The 24520-nt window shown below is 33.8% G+C and overlaps 1 protein-coding gene and 2 long non-coding RNA genes across 3 annotated transcripts; all 3 read left to right on the forward strand.

Annotated features, from left to right (window-relative positions):
• The first annotated feature begins 3944 nt into the window (after positions 1–3944).
• Positions 3945–8189, forward strand: LOC105178866 (putative ATP synthase 24 kDa subunit, mitochondrial). The gene is made up of 7 exons (XM_011102430.3): positions 3945–4104; positions 4267–4366; positions 5786–5930; positions 6581–6691; positions 7047–7193; positions 7409–7531; positions 7659–8189. The coding sequence occupies exons 1-7, from the start codon at positions 4063–4065 to the stop codon at positions 7720–7722; spliced, it is 732 nt and encodes a 243-aa protein (XP_011100732.1). The 5' UTR covers positions 3945–4062; the 3' UTR covers positions 7723–8189.
• A 3945-nt stretch (positions 8190–12134) lies between these two features.
• LOC148789107 (uncharacterized) lies at positions 12135–13583 on the forward strand. The gene is made up of 2 exons (XR_016064102.1): positions 12135–12360; positions 13333–13583. It is a non-coding gene; the product is annotated as an uncharacterized LOC148789107 (long non-coding RNA).
• A 2503-nt stretch (positions 13584–16086) lies between these two features.
• LOC148789108 (uncharacterized) lies at positions 16087–17989 on the forward strand. Its single transcript, XR_016064066.1, has 2 exons — positions 16087–17334; positions 17439–17989. It is a non-coding gene; the product is annotated as an uncharacterized LOC148789108 (long non-coding RNA).
• Positions 17990–24520: the final 6531 nt, after the last annotated feature.

The raw sequence follows: 24520 nt of genomic DNA on the forward strand, positions 1-24520 counted from the left end.
ATTCTAGGCTAACAAAATGGATCAATCGTTGGACGAACATTATTATTAGGGATATGTGTAAATTTTTAAATAATGAGAATATTTTTAATTGTATCAATCTCAAGAGAGCTCAATGTAATTTATTCTAATCCTAAAGGGAAAAATGCAAGCAACCCCCTGTTCTATTGTAACTGAATAAATTACCCTCTTATGAAAAAAAATAATAGCAATTTATATATCCCCTGTGTTGTTTAAAATGAAGCAATTTACCTTTCTAAATAGGGGATAGATTGTTTCATTTTAAACAAAAACAAGAGAGGGGAAGGGGTAAATTGCTATTTTTTTTAATAGAAGAATAATTTGCTCATTTACAATGTCTTGCATTAAATCCTAATCATAATTGGATATACAATAGCATAAAAGTTTATTCTGTTGTCCAATTTAGCTATGTAATAATTTTCATGCCTGTTTTTTCGATATTATATGTCTTTGGACTCAAAATACATACGCAAATAAAATTAAATAAGTAAAAAAAATTATTTATATTTACAAAGTTACGTAAAAAATAGTCTTTATGAAAGTTTAGTAAAAAATAGTCTTTAAATAATTATATTATTTTTAATATATAATTTAGTTTTTTTTGCATATTAAATCGTCATCAAATTCTTTTTAATTGATTTTGTTTAATAAGGGAAGAATTTAAATTAGTGAGTATAAATTAATATATATTGTAGATATACAACAAATATAATATAAACGATAATTTATATGTGCTTTTTAAAAGAAATTGACAAATATATATACTTAACCAAAAGTTAAATATTTTTAGAAAAAAATGAATAAATATAAATATTTTGTTATATTTTTTAAAGAAAGTATATTCAAAAAAGTATTTAATTACTCATTTTTATCTAAAAGAATAAATAGTTAATAACTTGATTTTATTACCAAATTAATAAAATCTTTTTATGAAATTATTTTGTTATATTTTCTTGTACTGATTCATTACTTAACTTAGAGTCTTTAAAATACAATAACATTCGGACTATTTAATTTTTTAATTTTCTATTACTTCATTATAATTAAAAGATATTTTTTTAGAACATTTTAATTAAACTTAAAATATAAAATTGTTAGAAAAAGAAATTCTTTGAACTATATATATATAATATAAGGGTAAAATTATCAAAAAATTTAATTATAGGGGGTAAGAAATGTACCCACCTATTAGAATAGTTAGATAGTTTTACAAATAAATTGGTAATATATTCATTTTTTTTAAAAAGAATCTGTGCGATTGTTGACTCGGTTAGAACGCAATAAAAACATGAAAATAAGTATATTTAAAATTCTAAGTCAGGAGGGAACTAGTCCCTTAGTCCCGAATGTTCGGTACTCAACAAATATAAAAGTAACTTGAAATGGTTAGAACGCAATAAAAATATGAAAATAAGTATATTTAAAATTCTAAGTCAGGAAGGAACTAGTCCCTTAATCCCGGATGTTTAGTACTCAACAAATGTAAAAGAAACTTGAAATAGAATAAATAGTTGTTGTAACATAGAGTGACATTGTAATCATGAAATTTAATTTTTTTCGATTTGAAGGTTTTTTTCAAACTTTTCTCCTCCAATGGTGTGCTCACGCAAAGACCAAAGAGATTTCTTCTACGTCGAATACACGTAACACCATAAGGTAATTTATAACAAACCTTGCTAGAGGTAAGATGTATGTAATATGACAGACTTGATTATACTATTAGTTTAGTATATCAAAATAAGTGTTTGAATAGTACATTATCTACTGGTAATATAAGTACTTAAGTATTAATTTCCTCGTAGTTACACATATATGGCCTATTGTGCTTAATTAAAATTTGAACCCATAGGCTTGGGCCTCTATAGACCTAATCCAATTATCCCAAAAGCCCAATTAATTAATCTTATTAAATAATCGAGTCGGATCGAATTTATTTAATCACATTAAATTATTAAATTCAAATTCTAATTAATTGATCTTATCAAATTAATTGAACCTAAACTAAATTTAATTAACCAAATTAACTAAATTTTAGGCTTCCTATCACATGGGTTCTCCTATTTAAATGATCATATCATTTAATCTTGTATCAGTTTAAATCTTTAGTTTAATTTCATCCTTCTAGAATTAATTAATAATTAATTCTATTATTTTATTGGATGGTGTTTTGTGTGACTCTACAGGTTTACACTTAACTAGACTTGAGCTTGTGTCAATACAAAATTTAATTGGCAAATATTTTAGAGTTAAATTAATTAAATTATATTTAATTAATCGCTTTTGATTAATATTTAATCTAGAAGCACCTGTCCCGGTGATAGTCTAGCAACGGTTGGTGGCACCAGAGAATGGGTAAAAATGGAGGGAACGTTAAGCTACCGGGTACCATACAGTTATGGTGGTCCTTCCATCAACCATTCTTCAATCTTAGTTTAGGGCATAGAACTGATCATCGATTTTGATCCTGGACTAGACATCTATGTTTTATATTTTGATTGTGTTTCTCCACTTGATCAACATAAAAATCATATTTTTATTTGATCACTTGTATTGGCAATGACTTTCTAGAGCACAACACATATAAGAACGCATAGAAAATTACTATAATCTCATGTTAGACGACATATTCTCTCATGGAACCCATCAATTTTCATACATGTTCTGACTGCACTGAAACAAAGCTTATAATAATTTACGTCCGGACATTGTCATCTTTTGCCAGACCCTAGATGTAGATGTCCATATATGATACTGTGTGGATCCTCAAGTTTGATGACTAAATCTCATACTATCATAATCGAAGAGTTCAAGTCATACCGACCAAGCTACACGGACTTCCATATAACAATTCTCCATATGTCAGTTCAGTCAACTTGACAATTTTTGTCAACTACCCATTAAAATTGAATAAAACTTCATATGTCTGTACTCAATGAAATATAACACTCATCATATGGACGTAATATTTAGTGCAAGTTTTAATAGAAACCCCTATGTCCATTTTTAGGGTTCTCGGCTTAAAAATTTTTAGACTCAACATTGGAAATTGATTCCATAGTTGCTATCAAATACTCAGCTCAACTTTATTGATTGATTAGTGATCTGTAGGCTTGTTGTAATGTATAAAAATACTTACTTTTATTCATTAAATTCAATATTACATTAATGCCAAATGAATACTTTCTCTTATTCATTTAATTTAATATTACAAAGCAAAAAAAAATTATTTAAATAGATTATAAAATAATTGATCTAATTAGTTTTATGGTCATATATTATAAAATTTTTCTCTTATAATTGTTACTTGGTGAACACTCCAAACTTTTATATTTTAGTTACTTAATTTCCCCCCCTAAAATTAAGCATTTTTGGAGAAAAAACATAGAGTTTTTGCCAATTGTAAGATCAGATCATCATCTAAATAAAAGAGTTGTTTTGTGCCCAGAAAAGAAAACAATTTTTAATAAATTGAATTTATATTTTAGACACACATCCATAAAATAAAAAATAAAAAGGACTTAGTATTAGTAACTATTAATTATCGTGACACGTTATTCTTGTATGTATATAATAAAATATATTGTTCATGTTTTAAAATATATTTTAATTAAAAATAAAATATATAAATTAATAAATTCTATTTGAAAAAATAATAAAAAAATGAACAGAAGAACTTAGAGCATTATCAACACAATAAAAGAATTTATTATAACATATTGTTTTATCCAAATATTTTGTAAATTTATTTTTAAAATAAGATCGAATATTTTATAAGACGTAGGAACTTATAAAATATTTTAAAGAAATTTGACAGAATACCCTCTTAGTCAAGTGAAGAACATTAAATTAGGAAATAAAGCACAAAATATGCAACAGCCATTTCTTTCCTAGGCCCATTAAGAGAGGCCCAAGCACATCCGACCACTGATACGACGCCGTTGGCAATCGGCATTTCTCCTTCAAAACTAGAAGGAAACAACAACAGTACTCTCTCAATACCAGTAGTCTGAGAGGCGGAAAGAGAATCGCTTCTTCCAATTCGAAATGGCTTTCGCCACTCGCTTCCTCTCCAGATCCACTCGCCAGGTCTGTTGACTCTCTCTCTCTCTCTCTTGTGTTTTACTCTATTTAGATCTACCAGTGAAATGCCCAGTTTTTTCTTACGTTTCCGAGGTAAAGACTGTGATGGTATTTCCTAGGAATTGGATTAGTAGTTGTAATTTGATGGTTTGAAAAATTGTTTTGTAGGCGTATGCTGGGCAAAATGTTTTGCGATCGGAGTATGGTGATCAATGTCGTTCATTCGCCAAAGGAGCTGGCCCTGCTCCTACGGCGTTAAAGGGTGATGGTGGGTTCTGGAATTTTGTTATTTTATGACGTTATTTATTTCTGTTGTTCCGTCCTGGAATTTTTCTTTATTTGGTTTTTATTATCTACTGTGGTGGTGGTTGATGATGATGACGAAAATGATGAAGAAGAATCTCCATGGTTTTTGTTGGAATAATTGACGAGCTGAGTGTTCACTATCGTGAAATGATATGTTGACCAATGTGATAGTCATAAATGAGTTTATTTTGCAATGCTAGAAGGCTGCTGCGTGAAATATTGTAGTGTTGATCTCTGTGATGGTCATTGTCCGAAAATGGAAGAGAGCAGGGGGACACTTTGAGGAAAATGTACTGGAATGTACTTTGGTTGTGAAGCTCCATTAAAGGAGTGGAGAGGAAACGGCATCAGCTCAATTATATGAATGAGTTAAGCATAGCACTCAGAAGGATAGAATATTCTTGTGATAATTGTTGATCCAAATGTACCGCAGAATTTGTGGAAAGATTAGAAAAATATATTTTTGTTAATATTTGTAAGTGTTGTCTATCCGGACTTATATATACCAGGAATAGTTGTCATATTGTGCTTGGATTAGGATAGTATGCATGCCCGATTTAGGGAATATTTTGCCCCTGATAAATGCTGGCAACATTTTGCAACTTCAGTAGCTAATGTCTTTCCAAACTTTCTACTGGTATGAATTCTTGTATTTGGTTATCCATCTACCATATGAGGAGAACTGAAAAAGATATTCTAACATCACTTTGTCTTGTTCTTTCTTCTTTTTTATGTTTAATTATTACTTTTGCAATCATTTTAGATTTTTGCATGCACTCATGGCTATGGTTGATTTAGAAGTCTGAGAAGGAGGTTACAGTTTGAGATATTCTATTTTTTCTTTATTCTGAAGAATTCATCTGATTGTGAAGATGAACATACTTGAAATTTTGAAATTGCATCCACTTAGGTTAAAGAAAGAAAGAAAGATAATCTTTTGGGTTGTGTTATCTGCCGAATAATTGGAGGAAAAAGGTATTAGAGTCCACACTTCTGAATGTATCCAAAATGTTTGACGAGAGGATGTCATTGATCTGCATAGATACTACAGAGAATTGTTCGGTTGAGCCTTGGATATACTTTGTTGTAGTTCAGTAGATTTTTGCTAAATGTTTGCTTGTTGCCAATCACCAGGCATCTTTGTAAATTTCAGAAATTGCCTGAATAACAGCATATTTCTAGACAACATTGAACTATGAATAGGATGGTTCTGCAATTTTCATACATTTAGCTATTTGCTATGGATATTAGAAATAATCATTATTTCTTATATCAACACTTTTGAGGGCATGTATTATTTAAGGTTTTGTTAATCACTAAATGCTATGCACCTACAATACCCTAAATTGTGAGCTTCTGACTCTTACACATGCTCCCAAAGAGATGTTGAAGGGCATTTTTCTTGAGGTAAAGAAGAAATTTGAGACAGCCCTAGGGATTCTCAGGCAAGAGAAAATTATGATAGATCCTCATGATCCTGCTGCTGTGGCTCAATATGCCAAAGTCATGAAGACTATAAGAGAGAAGTAAGATTTGTCTATTAAATGAATCTTTTTTTACCATGCCTGTTCAAGTTTTGTAATTTTAGATATATATGAAAGTTTCTTTGTTCATAGTAAGAAGAGCGTGCACGAAAATTTTGTCGCAATGGAGTCTAGTGTCAATTCATGGTTAACCAATCTTTTAAAGCAGTGTGTCAGAGTAAACCCCATGTTATTAGCTATGTATGGATCGGACATGAATATGACAAGGTTAAAAAAGTTCTTTCGAAATTTCCTGATAGATTTTTGAGCTTGCACCTATTGGAGAACATGATATTCACACACTCTTCTACCGGTGCTTTTAGTTTCAAGAGTTCATTGTTCAGTAATACATTGTTTCAATGCAAATTGACCTCTCCTTTTACATGTAATGTTTCTCTCACCTATCACTATGACCTAATTTATGTACAGCATTTAGTTGTTACTGCTTATATCCTTGCTAATTTAATGGAATTTTGAGTACCTATATTTTTTTCTCATCACATGTTGACTTTTCTCTTGGTGTTCATAAACTTCCATGCTTTTTGGCCCCTTGTCAATTATGTAAAGTGGCGACATGCTTTTGAGCATTCATTATGATTTACTCCCTTATCATCTGTTTTCCTGTTTTCCGTTTGTGTGGTTTATACATGCAGGGCTGATCTTTTCTCTGAGTCACAGAGGATCAAATATACCATTGAAACACGAACACAAGATATTGCTGATGCTCGATCCTATTTACTTGCCTTGAAGGACATAAGGATGAAGTATGTTATCACATGAAGACCTTGTTTATATATTTCCACTAGGCTTTTGGTTTTCTTCTATGCTGGGGGCGATTCTTCAGTCAAATATCACGTTTCTCCTCTCTCAATGAACTTGTAAATATATATTGCATAATGTGTTAATTCTTATTTCATAAGATGAAGCATCATATATGATAACCTTGACCATAAGGGTATTGCATACTTCACCTAATCTGCCATTCGTTTGGAATTACCATTCAACGCCAATATGATAGGTTTATTGCTGCTCTTGAGTGCATTTATGAGAATATAAATGTGCCTGAACAGGCTGAGATACACTCAGCTTCTCATTCGTCCTCATCATTCCTTTTTGCAGGAGGGGCCTTGTCGATGAATTGGGTGCAGAGGCTATGATGATGGATGCACTGGATAAAGTTGAAAACGAATTAAAGAAGCCACTCATGAGAAATAATGAAGAGGGAATGTCCCTCCTTATGGCTGAGTTTGATAAGATCAACCAAAGGTAAGCTCCAGGATGCAAAATTAACACACGTGTGGCATTCTAAATGCTCATCTCTAATAGTAGATGAGTGATGATGGTTGTGAAATATATTGGTTTTAGCATTTGGTACATTCTCTTATTGAGCACAAGCTCTTATATATACAACTTCATCATCTAGTAAGCAAGATAGCATTGCGTTTCCTACTGGATTTTGCTTATTACTCGCGGTGATGTAGGCTTGGCATTCGTAGAGAAGATCTGCCCGAGTACGAGGAACAGTTGGAACTTAAAATTGCAAAAGCCCAACTGGAGGAGCTGAAGAAGGATGCTCTTGAAGCAATGGAAACTCAGAAGAAACGGTATGCGTTCAACATTTCGACTCTCTTGCTTCGACCCATGTGTAGGCACATTCCACCCCCCCCCCCCCCTTCATGAATGGTCTGTTTCAAAGAAAATTGAACTCTTTTCTCCCTCCAACTTCTGCAGGGAAGAGTTCAAGGATGAAGAAATGCCTGACGTGAAGTCATTAGACATCCGAAACTTCATCTAAGCATGAAATTAGTATCTATCTTGTTTGCTAGTTGTTCTACCTTTTGGTTGTGGCATATTTTTGGTGCTCCTTGGCAATCTCCTATGTCGGGTGGAGATCTGCTGCAGATTCAAGAGTACCGAGGCATAACAAGGCTTAGCATGCTGAAAATTTGCTATGCATATATTTCAGAACTTGATCATCTATTGCAATAATCGTTTTGGCGTACATCTCAAATTTTTTGTTAGCTTGGTTGGATGGCTTTCTCTCTTCAAATGTGATTTACTATTTTCGGCTGAATCTTTAGCAGCAGCCAGCCCTTTTTGATTATTGTGACTGGCTCAGGGCCTCATCCATAGTACATAGAAAGTGAGATTTAGGGAGAAAATGTGACGAGTCCTTTGAATAATTTGCGGTTGGATTGTGTTTTGTGTAGTTTATTGAGGAAGTTTTGAGTTATCTACTTGGAATGGATTCATCGTCGTCTACTACCTGTGTTATGTCTTTTGCAAAATTGAATCTGTAGATCCTGAATTGAAATTATAGAAAAAAGCTTTCTTTTCTTTTCTTTTTTTAATGGAAATAGAAATAAATTGTAGCTTTGAATTTTTTTTTTTTCTTATAAACTTCTCTAATTCTCCTACACTCTTTTCGTTTCATTTGGTGTTTGGTATAATTTATGAATACATTCTTGTTATTTGTAAAATTATCAATACCTTCTTGATTTTAAGGATCGTCTAACAATTAGCCAATTCCTTTAATTTTCAGTAGATTTTCATCCATTTTTTACGGTAAACTAATCAAAATGCTTTTATGAACTAACAATTATAATTTTATTTATTATCAAATTTTTTTAGATTAACTAAGTGGATAATTTTAATATTTAATCTTTTTCCCCATCTAATTTTTTTACAGATTTTAATTTTTTTAATAAAAGGAAATATACAGTAAGGATATAGTTGACAATTTCATACCTCCATTTAAAGATTATAAAATTTCATTAAATATCAGTGGGTATTTATAAGTTTTTAAATAACAAGGAGATATTCGTAAATATATCAAATCTCGTGGGAGGTTATTGTAATTTATCCAAACGCTTATATGATAGTTCCACTAAGTTATATATAAATTCTTGGTGTTATACAGTGAATATTTTGTAAATTTTCCAACCAACCAACTCACTCTAGCTAACTGGAATCGCATGTATTGTGGCCAGCCATATGTAAAACGTATTCACACTAACTGAAAAGCTACTAACGAACACGCTTATGAGAGGAAGAGTTAAAGGCGTGACCCTCATCTTCATCTGCAACAACTTCCAACATACTTTATTCAATAACAATTGAGTTAAAATTTATTTAACATATGGTACTATCATATATGTATCAAATTTTAATTCAGAGATCTATAATGTATAGTCCAAATTTAATTATACTATAATATAATTTAGTCGCAGCAAGAATTACATGGAAAAATAATTCCAATATTACAAAAATAGTACTCGAATTTCAATGGCTTTACGATTTTCATATAGTGTTTAGTATTTATCGACCTGAAATACATCTAAAAAACAAATGAACAATTTGCCCGTAAATATATATTAGGAAAAAATACAAGCAGTTATTTATGATATTACAAATGAACAAATTATTCTCATATAAAAAAAAAATTGCAATTGACCTTTCCTATATTTCTGAAATGCAGCAATTCAATCCCTTGCATTTTTAAAAATGAAGAAATTTATCTCCTTAGACAGGAAGGTAAATTGCTATTATTTTTTTTATGAGGGTGTAGTTTGTTCATTTAAATCACATTAAGAGAAATTATATTAAATCCTGTATTAGAAAACAACTACGTCGTATCTCTTTTTATATATGTATCGAATTATTATGTTACGCTCCTACATTTAAATCCTACAAAAGGTATTTTTATGGACAAAATACGAAAGTTTATTCGATTTTTTTTGGGGGGAGGGAGGGAGGAAGGAGCGAGTTGATGATTTTTTTTTAACTATGTTAGGCGTGAAGTAAGTCAAATTTAAAAGTTTGTCTAGTTGGGGCGAAAAGTTGGTGTATAAAAAAAATGAATGTATAAGAAAAAGTTTGGTATTTGATTAACGAGAATTGTTGGTGGGGAAGTAAAATTGGATGCATATGAAATCCCTTCGAAATTCAATTCTGTTTCCATTTAAAGTTGGTAGGAAAAGTAAACGTATAAAGCCAAAAAGACAAAAAAATACATTTTTATTTTTATTTACTCTATCATTGATATATAAAATTTTCCTCCCCGCTAATCATTTTTCAGAAGAGATAATTAGATTATAAAAAAAGCTACTACGTTCTGGATCATTGTTAGTATTTTATTTTTTTTAATCTAAGTAATTTAGAATAAATACAAGATATTTATTTTGATAAATATTTTTATTAACAAAAAACATTTTTTTTTTAACTAATATCTTTACTAATAAGATTTTCAATTTCTTATATGCTAAAATTATTTAGTATAATATTACCTTCTTTTTTCTATATATAAAATAATGAAAAAGGGATAATATGTAAAATTATAAAAAGTTAATTTTTTTTCTCAATCTATTTTCTCGTACCAAATAAGCATAAGCATTTAAAATTTAGTCCATTTTCTATCGTATGAAATAATTTGAAGGAAACTCAGTATTCTTCCCCTCGTCTTTTCACTCCCCTTCCCTTTCTTATTTAAATCAAACGAACCCTAATTAAAAGAAGTAACGAGGTTTGAAATATCGGTAAACCCTAAAATAAGATCTCAAAGATATTTTCAATTTAAAAAATTCAAATTCTCTTCTGAAAATCTCAAATTTGACTTTTACGTAAGAGCTGTATTTGAATGAAAGAATGTGTGTCTACGTGGCATTTTGGATTCCAACATGACTTAATTTTATATAAATATATATATAATTATAAAAATAAAATTATTATATAATTAATATAAACTAAAAAAATCCCCTACCCCTCCAACCCCCCTCTCCTGCCACCACACTCCCCTCCTCGATCCACCTCCCAGTAGAGGGGGGCTACGTGCCACTGGGAGACAACACCCACAATTGGCGATGGTTGTGCACAACTGGGCGTTACTGAGCGACTCGCCTTTACTTTGGGCTACCAGAGTAGAGTAGACTAGTGGTGCTAGGGGGTGACGCGCCGTCCGCCTCCTCTGCTAGGGGCGGCATTGCCCCCTTCTATGGCGAGCTAGGGCGGGAAGGGTGGGGTGGGGGACGAGAACTACAAAAAAATTGAGATTTGTAACTGCTCTTTTGAAACGGTCTTTGTAATAACTTTAAAATGAAAAATAATTGCTGACATTATGTTTTTTTTCAAAAATCGGAACGGCAAAATAGTTACAAAGGCCATTCCTAAATAGCCGTATTCGTAAAGCCATTACAAAAATTTGACCGGTACAAATTGGAACGACTTTTGGAATTGTTATTAAAATTTGGAAAGGCTTCTCTTTTTGTGAAAGCTCACTGTTCTAAAATCTGGTCCAACGACCGTTCTAAATATATAATTCGTCATGGTCGTTACAAACACTAGTATAAAATTTTTACCGTTACAAATTAGTTTTGGAAGGGCTGTGTTGGCGTTGTAATGGCCACTGAAAAAAAAAAAAAAAACAGAATTTTCGTTCCAAGAATTAAATATAAAGCCGTTAAATGTAATACACTTGAACGGTCCACAAGCCGTTCCAATTATCTAATGTTTTGAGAAATATTTAATTTATAATACTTTGTGAATAATTCTTTATTTTTTCTAAAATATAGAAACTAATATTTGAAACGGCCAAAAATTTAAAAAATATGTTATAATGGTCGAATTCATGCCGAACTTAAATGCATATAATACTCTGTCTATTTGATCACATATGTTGGTCTGATTTAAAATTAAATGACCTAATTCAATGGCGCACCAGATTGAAAGACTATTCTTATGATCCAAATATAATATCTCGACATCCGTATACCCAATTAGTGCAAAATATAATCATATGTATTTTTTTGTCAGTTTGATCATATTTAACGCTTTGATCTAAATTTTAACGGTCCAATTAAACCATACAGTACAATAATATAAAATTATAGTTACATCAATGCGATACTAACAATTATAAATACATAAATTTATTTCATATTGTGAACATATATCAATCTCATTTTATGTATTTTAATTCTAGTATTCCACACAATGGATACTTATCTTCAGCATTAAAATTGTCCATTACGGATTTTTATTAATTTTTATATATATCTTTAAAAATAATTCTTTATTTTGAAATTTTCATTTGGAACGATTTTATGAACCACTAACCAATACGATGTCGTTTTGATTTATGAAAATTAATCTGTAGAAATATTGAAACTCCTTTTGGAACGGCTTATATAAATAATAATTTATTTTGGGACGGTTTTGGAAACAGCCATGTCCGTTCCAAAATTCTAATATAAAAGATATATTTAACAGATTTTTTTCATTTTCAATTCATCTTCTCCAATTCGCCTCCCCCACCCAAATGCCTCTCTCTCACCACCACCACCAAATCCCTCTCTCTCTCTCTCTCACCACCCGCCGCCACCACCATCGTCACGCCGCTCCTCGCCACCACCACAGTCGCCTCCGCCACCAGAATCAGGTAAGTTTTTACTTTTATTTTTATTTTAATATTTTATTGATTTTATTTAATTTATTGAGGATGAGGATAAGGATGACATAATTTTGTTGGGTTTATTTATTGAAGAAATTGGTTGGGTTAATTGTTATTTATTGTTAATAGTTAATATGAATGTTGTTTAGTGTAAATTATTTTTATAATATTTTGATGGTAAAAATTGTTTTTCATTATTTTTTAAATAATAATTTCTTAAAATATCTATTTTCTAAAAATTTGTAATTTTTATGTAATGATTCTAAAAGTTTATATTTTATGAAAATTTGTTGAAAAGAATTTTTGAAAAATTTTTAAATTTATTTTTCTTAAATTTTTTAAACTTATTTTAATTTTTCTGAAATTTCTGAAATTTTTTAATTTCTATGTTTCTGAAATTTCTGAAATTTATTTTAATTTTTCTATAATCATATGAATATTAGGAAAAAAGTTGGGATTTAATTTTATGTAATTTCTGAAAATATGTATAATTTGTAAAATTTTTATGTAATTTGTGTATAGTTTTATGAATATGTGCAATTTGTGCAATTTTATGTAATCTGTGTTAATTTTATAAATATGTGTAAGTTGTGTTATCTTATGTAATTTGTTTTAATTTACGAAAATATATTTTTTATTTCTATTTTTTTTTTGAAAAGTTGTATAAATTTTTTTTTCTAAAATTTTTGATTTTTTTCTGAAAATATTACAGTAATATTTTCAGTAATTTCTTAAAATATGTATTTATGTATTTTCTGAAGTTTATTTTAACTTTTCTGTAATCTTATGAATGTCAGAAAAAAAGCTGGGATTTAATTTTATGTAATTTTTAGAAATATGTGTAATTTCTGAAAACTTTTTGTTAATTTATGTAATTTATGTTAATTTATATATAACAATATTTTGTAATCTATTAGCAAAAATATAATTTTATACGTAATATAATACATTTGTTTATAGTTATTATTTTTTCAGGTCCCGACCACCTGGCTCGACCCTCTGTCACCTTAGCAAGCCCATCCTCCAGCTGATCCCCCAGCGCCCGACAACGAGGAAGAAAATGGTGCTGATCAGGAGCATGATCTAGATTAGAGTGATTTATTTTTTTTATTTTGTTTTAACTTTAAATTTATATGTATATTATGAATACAATTTTTAAATACTACTTTAATTTTGTTAATTGTATTGTTACTATTTTCTTGCCAGATAAATTATATAGCATTTCACATTTAACAAATTCATCAAAAAATTTCAAAAAAAACATTGTTCAAATGAATATTATAATAATTTAGATATAAATAAAAAATATAAAAATATACTACATTTGTAACGGCTTCTGTGATGATTTTAGGAATAAATTTTATTATTACAAAACCTAGATCAATTCCTAAAGCTGTTTCAATAATTTCAATGAATCGTTCTAAAAACTGTACCAAAATGAGATACAAATACTAGTATATCTCAGTTTAAAAAAACGTTACTAAAACTCGAAAAAAAATCGCTCCAAAGGTAGTTTCAAAAATTGGTCTAATAAATTCAAAACGGTTGTTCCAAAAAGAGTTCCAAAATCATTTTTTGCATTCGATTAATTATTGTAATGGTTATGTTAGCTGTTACAGTATCCGGTACAATTAGGAACGACTTCGTCTTGAGCTGTTATAATTTTTTTTTTTTTGGTAACGCCTGAAAAAACCACAGTGGGCTTCCATTCAAAAAGTCATTCCAAATTAATATAAATTGTTACAAAATTAAAAAAGTCGTTATAAAAGCCATTCCAATAAAATATTTCTTTTGTAGTGGAGGAAGGGACTTGGAGGTTATTTTTTTATTTAAATTTATATTGTATTAACTAATAATTTTATTTTTTTTAATCTATAATTATTTATAAAAATATTAATTTTATTTTTATAATTTTATGTATTATATGATATAAAATAAGAATTTATTTTTTATAGTGTATAAGTATATTTATAATTACCTATAATTTTATGTATTTTTTACCTATAATTTTATAATTAAATAAAATTATTATATATAATAAATAAAATAAAATAATTTATAATTACATATAACTTTATGTATTTTTTTTATCTATATAATCTATAATCATTTATAAAATAACAATTGAATTACAATCTATAATTATTTTCTATAATCTATAAGTATTTATGAAATAATTATTTATAATTATCTATAATGTTATGTGTTTGTATTTTTTGTTGTGTCGATAATATATATTTTTATTGAGTTGGTATACCGAGTTATATATTTTATTCTAATTTATAATATATTTTAAAGTGTGTAAGATTATTTATTTTATGCATGCAAAGACGACGTTCTACAGAAGCTAGTATGAAATATAAATTCAAAGCTTGTTTTTATGCAATTTGACCTTATGTGGCAGAGAAGAGATTAAAAAAAAAAAAAATTCCACTAAAAGCGTCAATTTATTCTTTAGTGCCACATGGAATAAAACATTCCCAAATTTTGCAGCATGTGCAGTGCACATGTTATTTCCCGATTAAAAAAGTAAAATCCGGCCACTAGAGGACCTAACTAAAGCATTTCTGCAATATAGTGCATAAAATGTGATAACTATCATAGTTAGTGGACTAATATTAAATAAGGACAAACTTAAAAAAGGGGTTGCGTTGACATTTTTTCTACTTCAAGAGAACTTTGTGGCTATTAGTATTTTCTGCAGGGGGTGAAATGAAATTAACCACAAAACCCAATTATTAGGTTCATATATATAGTTCAAGTTTCATATTAATTAAAAGGATTGAGATCAAAATGAGTAAAGAAAATTTGGGACGTATTTACAATTAGCAAATATTATGAGGGTTAGAATGTCAAAGAAAAAGTATGAGGGTGTGGACTGACAATTGTTTTCTAGTAGGACTCTCAAGACCTAACTTGGAGACAAAGTTTTAAGATTAATGCATATATGTATATACACACACTGACGCATACACGTATGTTTGTATATATGATCGTCCCAGTAGTTGTCTGTGTCAGCGCGTCTGTTGCAGCGATGGAAGAAGAATTGCCATCACCTTGCAAGCGATGCCGCTGCTGTCGATGTCCCGGTAAATTCGGAGATGGACAAAGCCCGGAAACAATCAGTAATACATCGCGGCCGGCGACTCCACCCAAAGAAGACATCAACAATCTTGATCTCGAAAGTGAGAAAGACAAGCCCAAAATGATAGTTTTAGCCCTGGTCGCGCCGTCGCAGATGGAAAACAAGAATCCCACAATGAAGAATGCGAAAAGCAGGAATCTTGATGCTGATTTTCATCAGAAGCAAGAGTCTCGGCGGAGGCAACGGAGGCCTCTTGGGGGCGGCGCCGGAACTGCAACAACAGCGGTCTCAGTTTGCAAGATCATCGACCTCTCTTGCAGTTGTTGCAATTTACTAAAGAACGGGAGGCTGAGACTGAGTGGCTGCGCCGTGATTTCAAAAGGGATTGTGGTGGTCGAGGGTGGGATTAGTTCAATGAGGAAGTGTTTGAGATTTATGCGGAGGAAGGAGGAGGAAAAGGCTGAGAATGTGAAAGTTATTTGGCAGGGAAAAGTTGCGAAGCCGAGCTTTAGTAAGTTCTCTATCTTGCATTGTAGTGGTGCAGGAGCTGCCTGCAAATTCTTTGCTGATCATGGGGCTTCACATTACTGGGATCTTGCTGTCAAATCAACCTGATCATTCGATGATGATGACAATCATAAGTTCGGTTTGGCAACGTATCATGAAAGATAAGTTCCTTTTTATTGCACTGAAGCTCATAGCTAGTTCATGGTTGGATGATGAGATTGACATGAATTTCTGTTAATATTTTTGTTGTATATATATATATATATATAGCCCATTTGGATGTTGTTTTCTTGGTTCAATCAGGTGAAGAGGAATTAGTACCACTTGTTTAGTATCTTTTTAAGTGAAATATCTAAGTCGTGATGAGCATAGCTTTTTTGGCAATTTTCATTTGTGTTGGAACTGGTTTTTGAGCAATTTTGATTTTGGGTCATATTTGTTTGTTATAACTTCCTATGATTTTTGATGCAAGCTACTCTAAATTTGAGTAAAATTGCTTCATATGTTTTGATGATGTTGTTGGTCTTGTACGAATAAATTAGGATCACATGCATGACTGGTTTTTGTTGCTGTCTAATGTTGTCTATTTATTTGTGTCAAGTGTTGTCCCAGCTTTTCAAGTGTTACGTTATAGGTTTTCGTGATGAATATATGTTAGAAATTGGTTTTAGTTAGATTATGATCATATGCAAAAACATTGAAAAATAAAAATAGTTGTTGGACACAGGATTTACGTGGTTAGGAGAAGAAGCATATGCCAAGGCTTGCTCAAGATCACTTAATTATATTAGTACTAATTAGGATTGTTCTAAGTGAAATGTAACAAATGTTGATACATCACTATTATTTATGTTAGAATATCTATAGAGCATTTATAAACTTATAATTGTACCCTCCACAAAAAGTAAAAGAAAAAAGAAAGAAAAATCGGTGCTAGCTTCCTACAATCCCCGCCAATTCTGTGTGGGGGTTAGATCCACGATTGTTGAGCTTGGATATTGTAACGTTTGAGTTAGACTCAACGCTTCTAATAGATTATTATACTAAAAACGCGTTCAGACACTTTATGCAGCTTATTCAAATATTGTTCTATCAGGCATATAAGATTGATTAATTTGTAGCCATGAAATTAATGAGAGCATATTCCTACATGTGTAGTAATCGTTTCAAAACCATTCCAAGAACATGCATATGATAGAATGCATATATGATTTCACTTTTGCTCTAGTACTTTTACTTCTGATCCCTTTAGAATTTTATGATATCTTTTATTTATATTCGTTCTCACATACCGTTAGATTTTTACAGAAAAAAAAAGGCACATGGAACTCAAAAAGTCGTTTACTTCACAGCTTGGAGTTGCCGACCAGGTGACTAATTACACATGTATCTTTTCTCATAAAAAAACGATAACTATAGGGGGGGGGGATGAAGATATAAAACACAAAGGGCTAAATTGTATATTTTCGTCTAGACTCCAGTATGTTGTGGAGTTGGCACTTTGATAAGATATGGAGGTTGCAATTTAGTGACATGAAGTTCTAAGTTTTGCTTGATTTGAGGACTCCGGCAGCCGAAGTCACCAAATTTGATCGGAAAGTGTTGAGTTGGTATTTTTTAGGGTTTTAGGATTGGGCCTTTGATGAAGCTTTGAAGATGTCTTCCATGCCTGGTTGGACAATGGGTGAATGTGTTTGAGAGCGAGAGCGGTAATATATACCTAGAATATTGTCGTGGAAAATACCATTGTTAGAGAAGAAAAACAAACAAATGAAACGGAGAAAAGCAAGAGGATGTATGCAAAGTTAATGGTGAATATTGTTCTTGGATTTCTTTTTGCTTTTTAATTTGGTTTGGAGTGTTGGGCAAATGTGGGATGAGTAATTTGTGGTTAGAAATGTGTAATTGTCAGTTTTTGCTATTGTTAAAACGTTGTTGATGTTGTTAAGACATTTATTGTACAAGAATACAATGTCTTCTTGTCACTACATGAATACAACCATTTGTGAGGGGGGTTGATGTTCACTCCAGAAGTTGGATTTCTTGCCATTTACTTTGCTATTGACTCCAGAAGTTGGACCACTTGCATATTGAGGTGTACTGAATAGCATGGTTGATTGATTTTGCATGCTAACACTCTTTTGCATGTTTTGTTCCTTGTAATCACAAAAAAGTCGGAAATTATTGAAGTTGATGTCTGAAGAAGTCTTTTAAAATGCGTGCATATATGAGATATGGACTTACGGCAAAATGAATGGAGCCCTTTATACTGATGTTATGTCCAAGTGATGGATCAATCTTTATCCTTATTAGAGTAGGTTGATTAAAATATATATATATTTTATCCGCAATAAGTCAGTAATAAATCAATTAGGATAAATATAAATTTTTCATATACTTTACCCGCAATAAGTCAATTGGGACAAATATGAATTTTTATTTAATTTTTTTGTTTATCTTAGCAAATTCAGTGAATTTTGATTCATAGAAGAATCTAATTGTTAGATAGAAATAAACGCCAAGAATACTACATAAAATTTTTCAAACCACATAAATTTTATGTGTATTACACCAAATTTTGAAAATCACAGCCTAATTATTCCGATATTTTATCATTAAAAGAATTCATGCAACCGAAAGTATAATTTAGTATGTGATGCGTGCAACTTAAGCATAAGTTCAAAGTCCTTGGATCTTGATGTTGGATTTGGGCTAATTGAATGAAAGCACTTTAAGAAGAGGAACCTGCAAAATAACACGTTAGCACTCTGATGCTTAAGTTAGTCCCGAATTTAAGAATAAATAAATATAGAAATAAATTATAATGAGAAATCGTGATAGAAATAAGAATTTCGTGAGTAACAACACGAATTTTAGAATGGCAGAGTAGTGGCGAGAGAGTTCTCAGAATGTTGAAGGGTGGTCTGTTGAGAGGTGCCTCCCATATTCATAGAGGAGTAGCCTCTCTTCGCAGGTACTCTAAAGAGAGCTATGTACTCGAGAAGGAAAGCGGGATACTGGTGGATAAGATCGCATCTTATCCCCTTCTTGAGCAGCACGTCTTCGGATAAGGGATAACTCCTTCTTCGTAAAGACTTTTGCCTTTGCAAGGAGTCTTCCTAGGCTGAGGAGTCCAGTTTCTTGAGGATACATTCCTTCCTTCAGGCCGGTCTTGGGAAGGTGCTGTAGGCCTTCGTACTGGGCCTTCTTCTTTGTTCAATCTTGATGAGGCAGGCTTCTTTCTTGAACAGATTCTAGTGTGGTGGGCTCCTTCTTGGGCTAAGCCTAGTGGGCCTCCCTTTTGGGCCGAATCTACCGCATGGTGTTTCCTTCCTGGGCTGAGCCCAGCACCCTTGGGCGGGCTGACTATCTCCTGGACTGCGAGCCTGACTTAGGCCTAGCATTTCTTTTTGGGCCATACCCATCATTCAGTCCCCCAACTCTAACAAGGAATGAGGCCTCCTGGTTCCTTAGAGTAGGAGCTCTTGTATCACCGGAAGAAAGAACCCGTTTTCATTAGCACGACGTCTGTAAGGAAGGAGAATGCTTCCTAACTCTTTGAAGTAGGGATCCCTGTAACCTAGGAAGGAGGGACCCGTCTTCACTAACCTGATGCTCGCCTTTCTCATGGCCTACAACAGACGTTTGGGGAAAGTGTATCCTCAGTCTTTTGTCAGGCCGATTTGACAGTCGTAATTATGGCAGGGGGCGCGTTCTTTTGGCAACTGCAGTGCCCACATCTGTTAACCTATTTCCCACGCGCGTAGTAACCGCCCTCACTCTAGCGGTTATTAGGGACATAGGTTAAAAACTCCTCTATTAGCAGCCTTTTCGTTTCCTCCCTCCTTTTCTTTCAAAAAGTTTTCTTTGAAGCACCAGGATCTCCCTCTGTAAGCATTTTCTTTCCATCTTCTTAGAGATTCATCTGTCTTTCAAAACATTTCTTCTTCCAGCGAGTTCGTGCGCTTTCTTAAAGAGACCTTCTTGAGCAATGATCCCTCGGAGGCAACTTCCAAGAGGGCGAACCCTGTTCTGCCTCGTTTTGGAAGGGGCCAGAGGAGGAGCCTAAGGTAGGCTACCGTTGTTGCCCGTCGTTTGGTAGATGAGGACATAGACATGAAGGGGGGGAGAATGAAAGGGAGGGTTCTTCCCCTGAGGAGGAGAGTGTGAGATCCCCGTCTGAGGAGACAGGGATGCCTAAGTCCTCTTTTGAGGATAAGGTGTCTGGGTCTCCTTCAGGAGAAGAGGAGAGAGCAATCCCTCAAGTGGAAGAGGGATAGGATGAGAGGGCTCCTCAATCGCCAACAGACTGGGGGCCTTTCACCCTACTAACCTCCTCCATAAACCAGCTCTTTCAAGAATGCCATGTCCCTCCTACTTTAGTTTCCAAGCTAGGAGGGAAATGACGAATGTTCATCGACTTCAGAGATCTCAAGGATTTTTATCCTCTCCCTCGAATTGATCAATTGGTAGACTCCACATCTGGATGTGGGCTCTTAAGCATGATGTATAAGGGTACCACCAAATAACGCTAGCTCCGAAAGACCACAAAAGAGTCAGCTTCATTACATCTGTTGGAGCATTTTGTTACGTGCTCATGCCATTTGGGCTAAAGAACGCCGAAGCCACCTACCAGCGCTTGGTGGGCAAAATATTCCATCCTCAAATCAGAAAAAATGTAGAAGTATATGTGGACTATATGCTTGTGAAGGGTATGGAAGCCCAGGATCATGTGGCGGACCTAGAGGAGACATTTGTTGTCTTAAGAAAGTACCGACTGAAATTCAACCCTGAAAAATGCACGGTCAGAGTGAAAGGAGAACGCTTTCTAGGATTCGTAGTTACCCAAAGAGGGATTAAAGCCAACCCCCTCAAAATCAAGACCATCCTAGATATGAAGGCACCTTCCAACATCAACGAAGTGCAAAGGCTAATAGGGAGGGTGACAACACTAAGCCGGTTCATATCCAAATCGGCAGAAAAGAGCCTGCCCTTCTTCAAAGTTCTTTGGAAGGCAAAGAATTTCAACTGGGATGACTCATGTCAACAAGATTTTGAAGGACTCAAGTGATACCTAGCGGGGCTCCCTCTACTGGTGAAGCCATCTTTAGGGGACACCCTCTATGTCTACCTGTCAGCCACCCCTCAAGCTATTAGCTCCGTCTTGATTCGTGAAGAAGAATGGAGACAGATGTCGATCTATTACATTAATAAGATCCTTAATGGAGCAGAAGGATGATACACGATAGAAAAGATAACCCTCGCATTGATCATCACTGCTAGAAGGTTGCGCCCATACTTCCTTTCACACCCCATTGGGGTGAAGACAAACTTGCCGTTGAAACAAACGCTAGGCAAACCAGACACCTCAGGACGTTTCATGAAATGGGCGGTAGACTTAAGTGAATACGATATCTCTTATCAACCCTGAGCTACCATCAAAGCTCCAGCCCTAGCCGATTTCGTCTCTGAGACTACGGAACATCTGAAGAAGGCACCCCTCAAGTCGAAAAATGCTATTGCATGTAGACGGGTCGTCCATTATTCAAGGTAGCGGTGCAGGCATAGTCCTCCCAACTGATAGTAAAGTAAGCCGAAGGCTCCTACGAGGCCAAGGAAGAAAACTTGATTCAATATCTGAAGCATATGGCATAACTCAAAATGGGGTTCAAAAGCTTTCAAGTTGTACAAATGTCGAGAGAAGAAAACATCAAAGCCGACTGCTTCTCCAAGTTAGCCAGCTCTATAAGATTGTAGAACGAGGCATATCACCACACAATACCTCCCTAAACCAAAACTCCAATTTGTATTCAAGCCATATCCTCCTCAAAAGATTGGAGGACCCTATTATCCGACGGCTGGAAGAGGGACCTTCCCAGACAATAAATGGGAGGCTGCGAGGCTTGAAGTCCGAGATGCACGTTTTCTACTACAAGGAGGGATCCTTTAAAAAGAGATCCTTTACACACCCCCTACTATGATGTTTATCCCAATCAGAAGGAGTTCATATCTAAAAGAAATACACAGTGGCTGTTGTGGAGCGTATGCAGGCACTTGGATGCTCGCCAACAAAGCATTGCGAGTAGGATACTTTTGGCCTTCTATGAAACAAGACGCAAAGCAGCTGGTGGTCAAATGCGAGAAATGCCAAAAACATTCCTCCCTCATACACCTGCCTGCGGAGCCTTTGACTACCATGCTATCACCCTGTCCCTTCGCACAGTGGACGATAGACATCGTGGGACCATTCCCCCTAACTCCTGGTCAAAGAAAATTCCTGCTAGTGGCTATTGACTACTTCACCAAGTGGATGGAAGTCGAGCCACTCGCTCGCGTCACAGAACAGGGGTGATGAAATTCATATGGAATAATATCATTTGCCGCTCTAGACTCTCACACGAAATAATTTCAAACAATGGTTGGAAATTCCAAGACCATAAAATACAAGATTGGTGTAAGGGTTTGCGCATCAAGGCAGAGATTCACATCAGTAGTACACCCTCAAGCCAATGGACAAGTGGAGGTCACCAACTGAATTCTTGTTCAAGGGATCAAAAGATGATTAGAATGAGTCGGTGGAAATTGGAACGAAGAATTAACGAATGTCCTATGGGCATATTGCACAACTCCTCGAGAATCCATATGACAAAGACCCTTCACCATGGTTTACGGGACCGAGGCAATCATTCCAGCCGAGTTGGGAGTACCCTTCCACAGAATACTACACTTCTCTGAAAAAAAAAAATGAAATTGTTGAAAGAAAACTTGGACCTTGTCGAAAAATTGAGGGAAAGAGCCTTCATTCGTATCAAAAAATACAAGAATACCATGATCAACGCCCATAACAGGAGGGTAAAGACACGGAGTTTCAAGTAGGTGACTTCGTATTACGAAGAGTAGAAACACTGAAACCCATGGAAAAGTTAAACCCCACTTGGAAAGGACCCTTCAAGGTGACAACAGTAATAGGACGAGGGCCTTATGAACTTGAAGACTTTGAAGGACGTCCACTCCCACGCCCTTGGAACATTCATAACCTCAAGAAGTATTATGCATAAAGAAGGACGTCTCCATCACATGCATCGGTGGTGAAACTACAGAAAATCAATAATAGTGTCGTGTCTTCGCTCCCGCTTTTAAGGGATTTCTCCTCTATAAATAAAGCAATTTACAAAACCAGTGCCATACATGCTGACTTTTATAGTAATCTAAGCTACGTTTACCTTTTGCTTCTGACTGAACGAGCTCTTTACCACAGAAATACAATGGTTTAGGCGTACTTTTGGTTTAAGTTTCGTGGACTTCTGAGATAGTTCATATTTTAGTTATTTTACGTGATTTTATTAAAAAACGTTTGCTTCCCTTTCATACTAACTTGTAGTTATTATTTTGTTTAGAAAATTTATCATACAAATGCAAGAGTTTGGGACTATGTTTGGTTCAAGTTTCGTTGAATTCTGAGATAGTTCAAATTTTAGGTGTTTTACACGGTTTAATTGAAGAAAGTTTGTTTCCTTCATACTAACTTAAAGTTATTATTATGCTTAAAAAATTTACCATACAAACACTGGCTTAGGCCTACTTTTTTGCACAAGTTTCGTGTTGAGATAGTTCAAAGTTTAGCTGTTTTATGAAAAAACATTTGCTTTTCTTTCATACTAACTTGTAGTTATTATTATGCTTAGAAAATTTACTATACAAATTAAGCACCCTCCAACAGGGCTCCCTCTAAAAATGTCCTCCAACAGGGGGATCCTTCAATATGTCCTCCTGCAGGGGATCCTTCAATAAGCCCTCCTGAAGGGCTCCCTCGAAAAATGTCCTCCTACAGGCATCCTCCAATAAATCCTCCTGAAGGACTCCATCTAAAAATATTTTCGCGCAAGGCATCCTCCAATAAGTCCTCTTGTAGGACCCCTTCTAAAATTATCCTCCTGAAGGACATCCCCCTACGAGTCCCCTTGTAGGGTTCCCCCTACTAAGCCTACGTCTGCAGACACCCCTCTCAAAAAGGTATGATGTATTATATTTCCTAAAGCGAGGCATAAAAATTGTATGGAGTAAGTCATGCCAAAATTTATGCAGGCCTCCATCATCGAAGGAGCCTCCGAGACTCCCCTTTTCAAGCCCTCGCACGCTTTATATTCATTGCTTCTTTATACAAATATATTTCATGATATAATGTTTAAGTATTCGTACACGAAAAAAGTTAAAGAGGCATCTCTCAAGAAAGTTGAAGGGAATCTGGCTACTTAGAAGACCTAAGGAGGCATCCCTCAAGAAAGCTGAAGAGAATCTGCCTACTTAGAAGACCTAAGGAGGCATCCCTTAAGAAAGTTGAAGGGAACCTGCCTACCTAGAAGACCCAAGGAAACATCCCTCACAACTAGCAAGTCTAGGGGAGGCACCCTTCAAGTAAGACAAAAGGAATCCCCTACGACAAAGATTCAAGGGGGCATCCTCCAAGAAAAAGTGCAAGGAACCTCCTTGCCAAGAAAGTTTGAGAAGGCCTCCCTCCAAAACTCTAAAGGCAACCCCTCATCACAACCAGGCCTG

The sequence above is a fragment of the Sesamum indicum genome, linkage group LG2 (genome assembly GCF_026168435.1).
Source record: "Sesamum indicum cultivar Baizhima isolate 11 linkage group LG2, ASM2616843v1, whole genome shotgun sequence".
NCBI classification, from domain to species: domain Eukaryota; kingdom Viridiplantae; phylum Streptophyta; class Magnoliopsida; order Lamiales; family Pedaliaceae; genus Sesamum; species Sesamum indicum.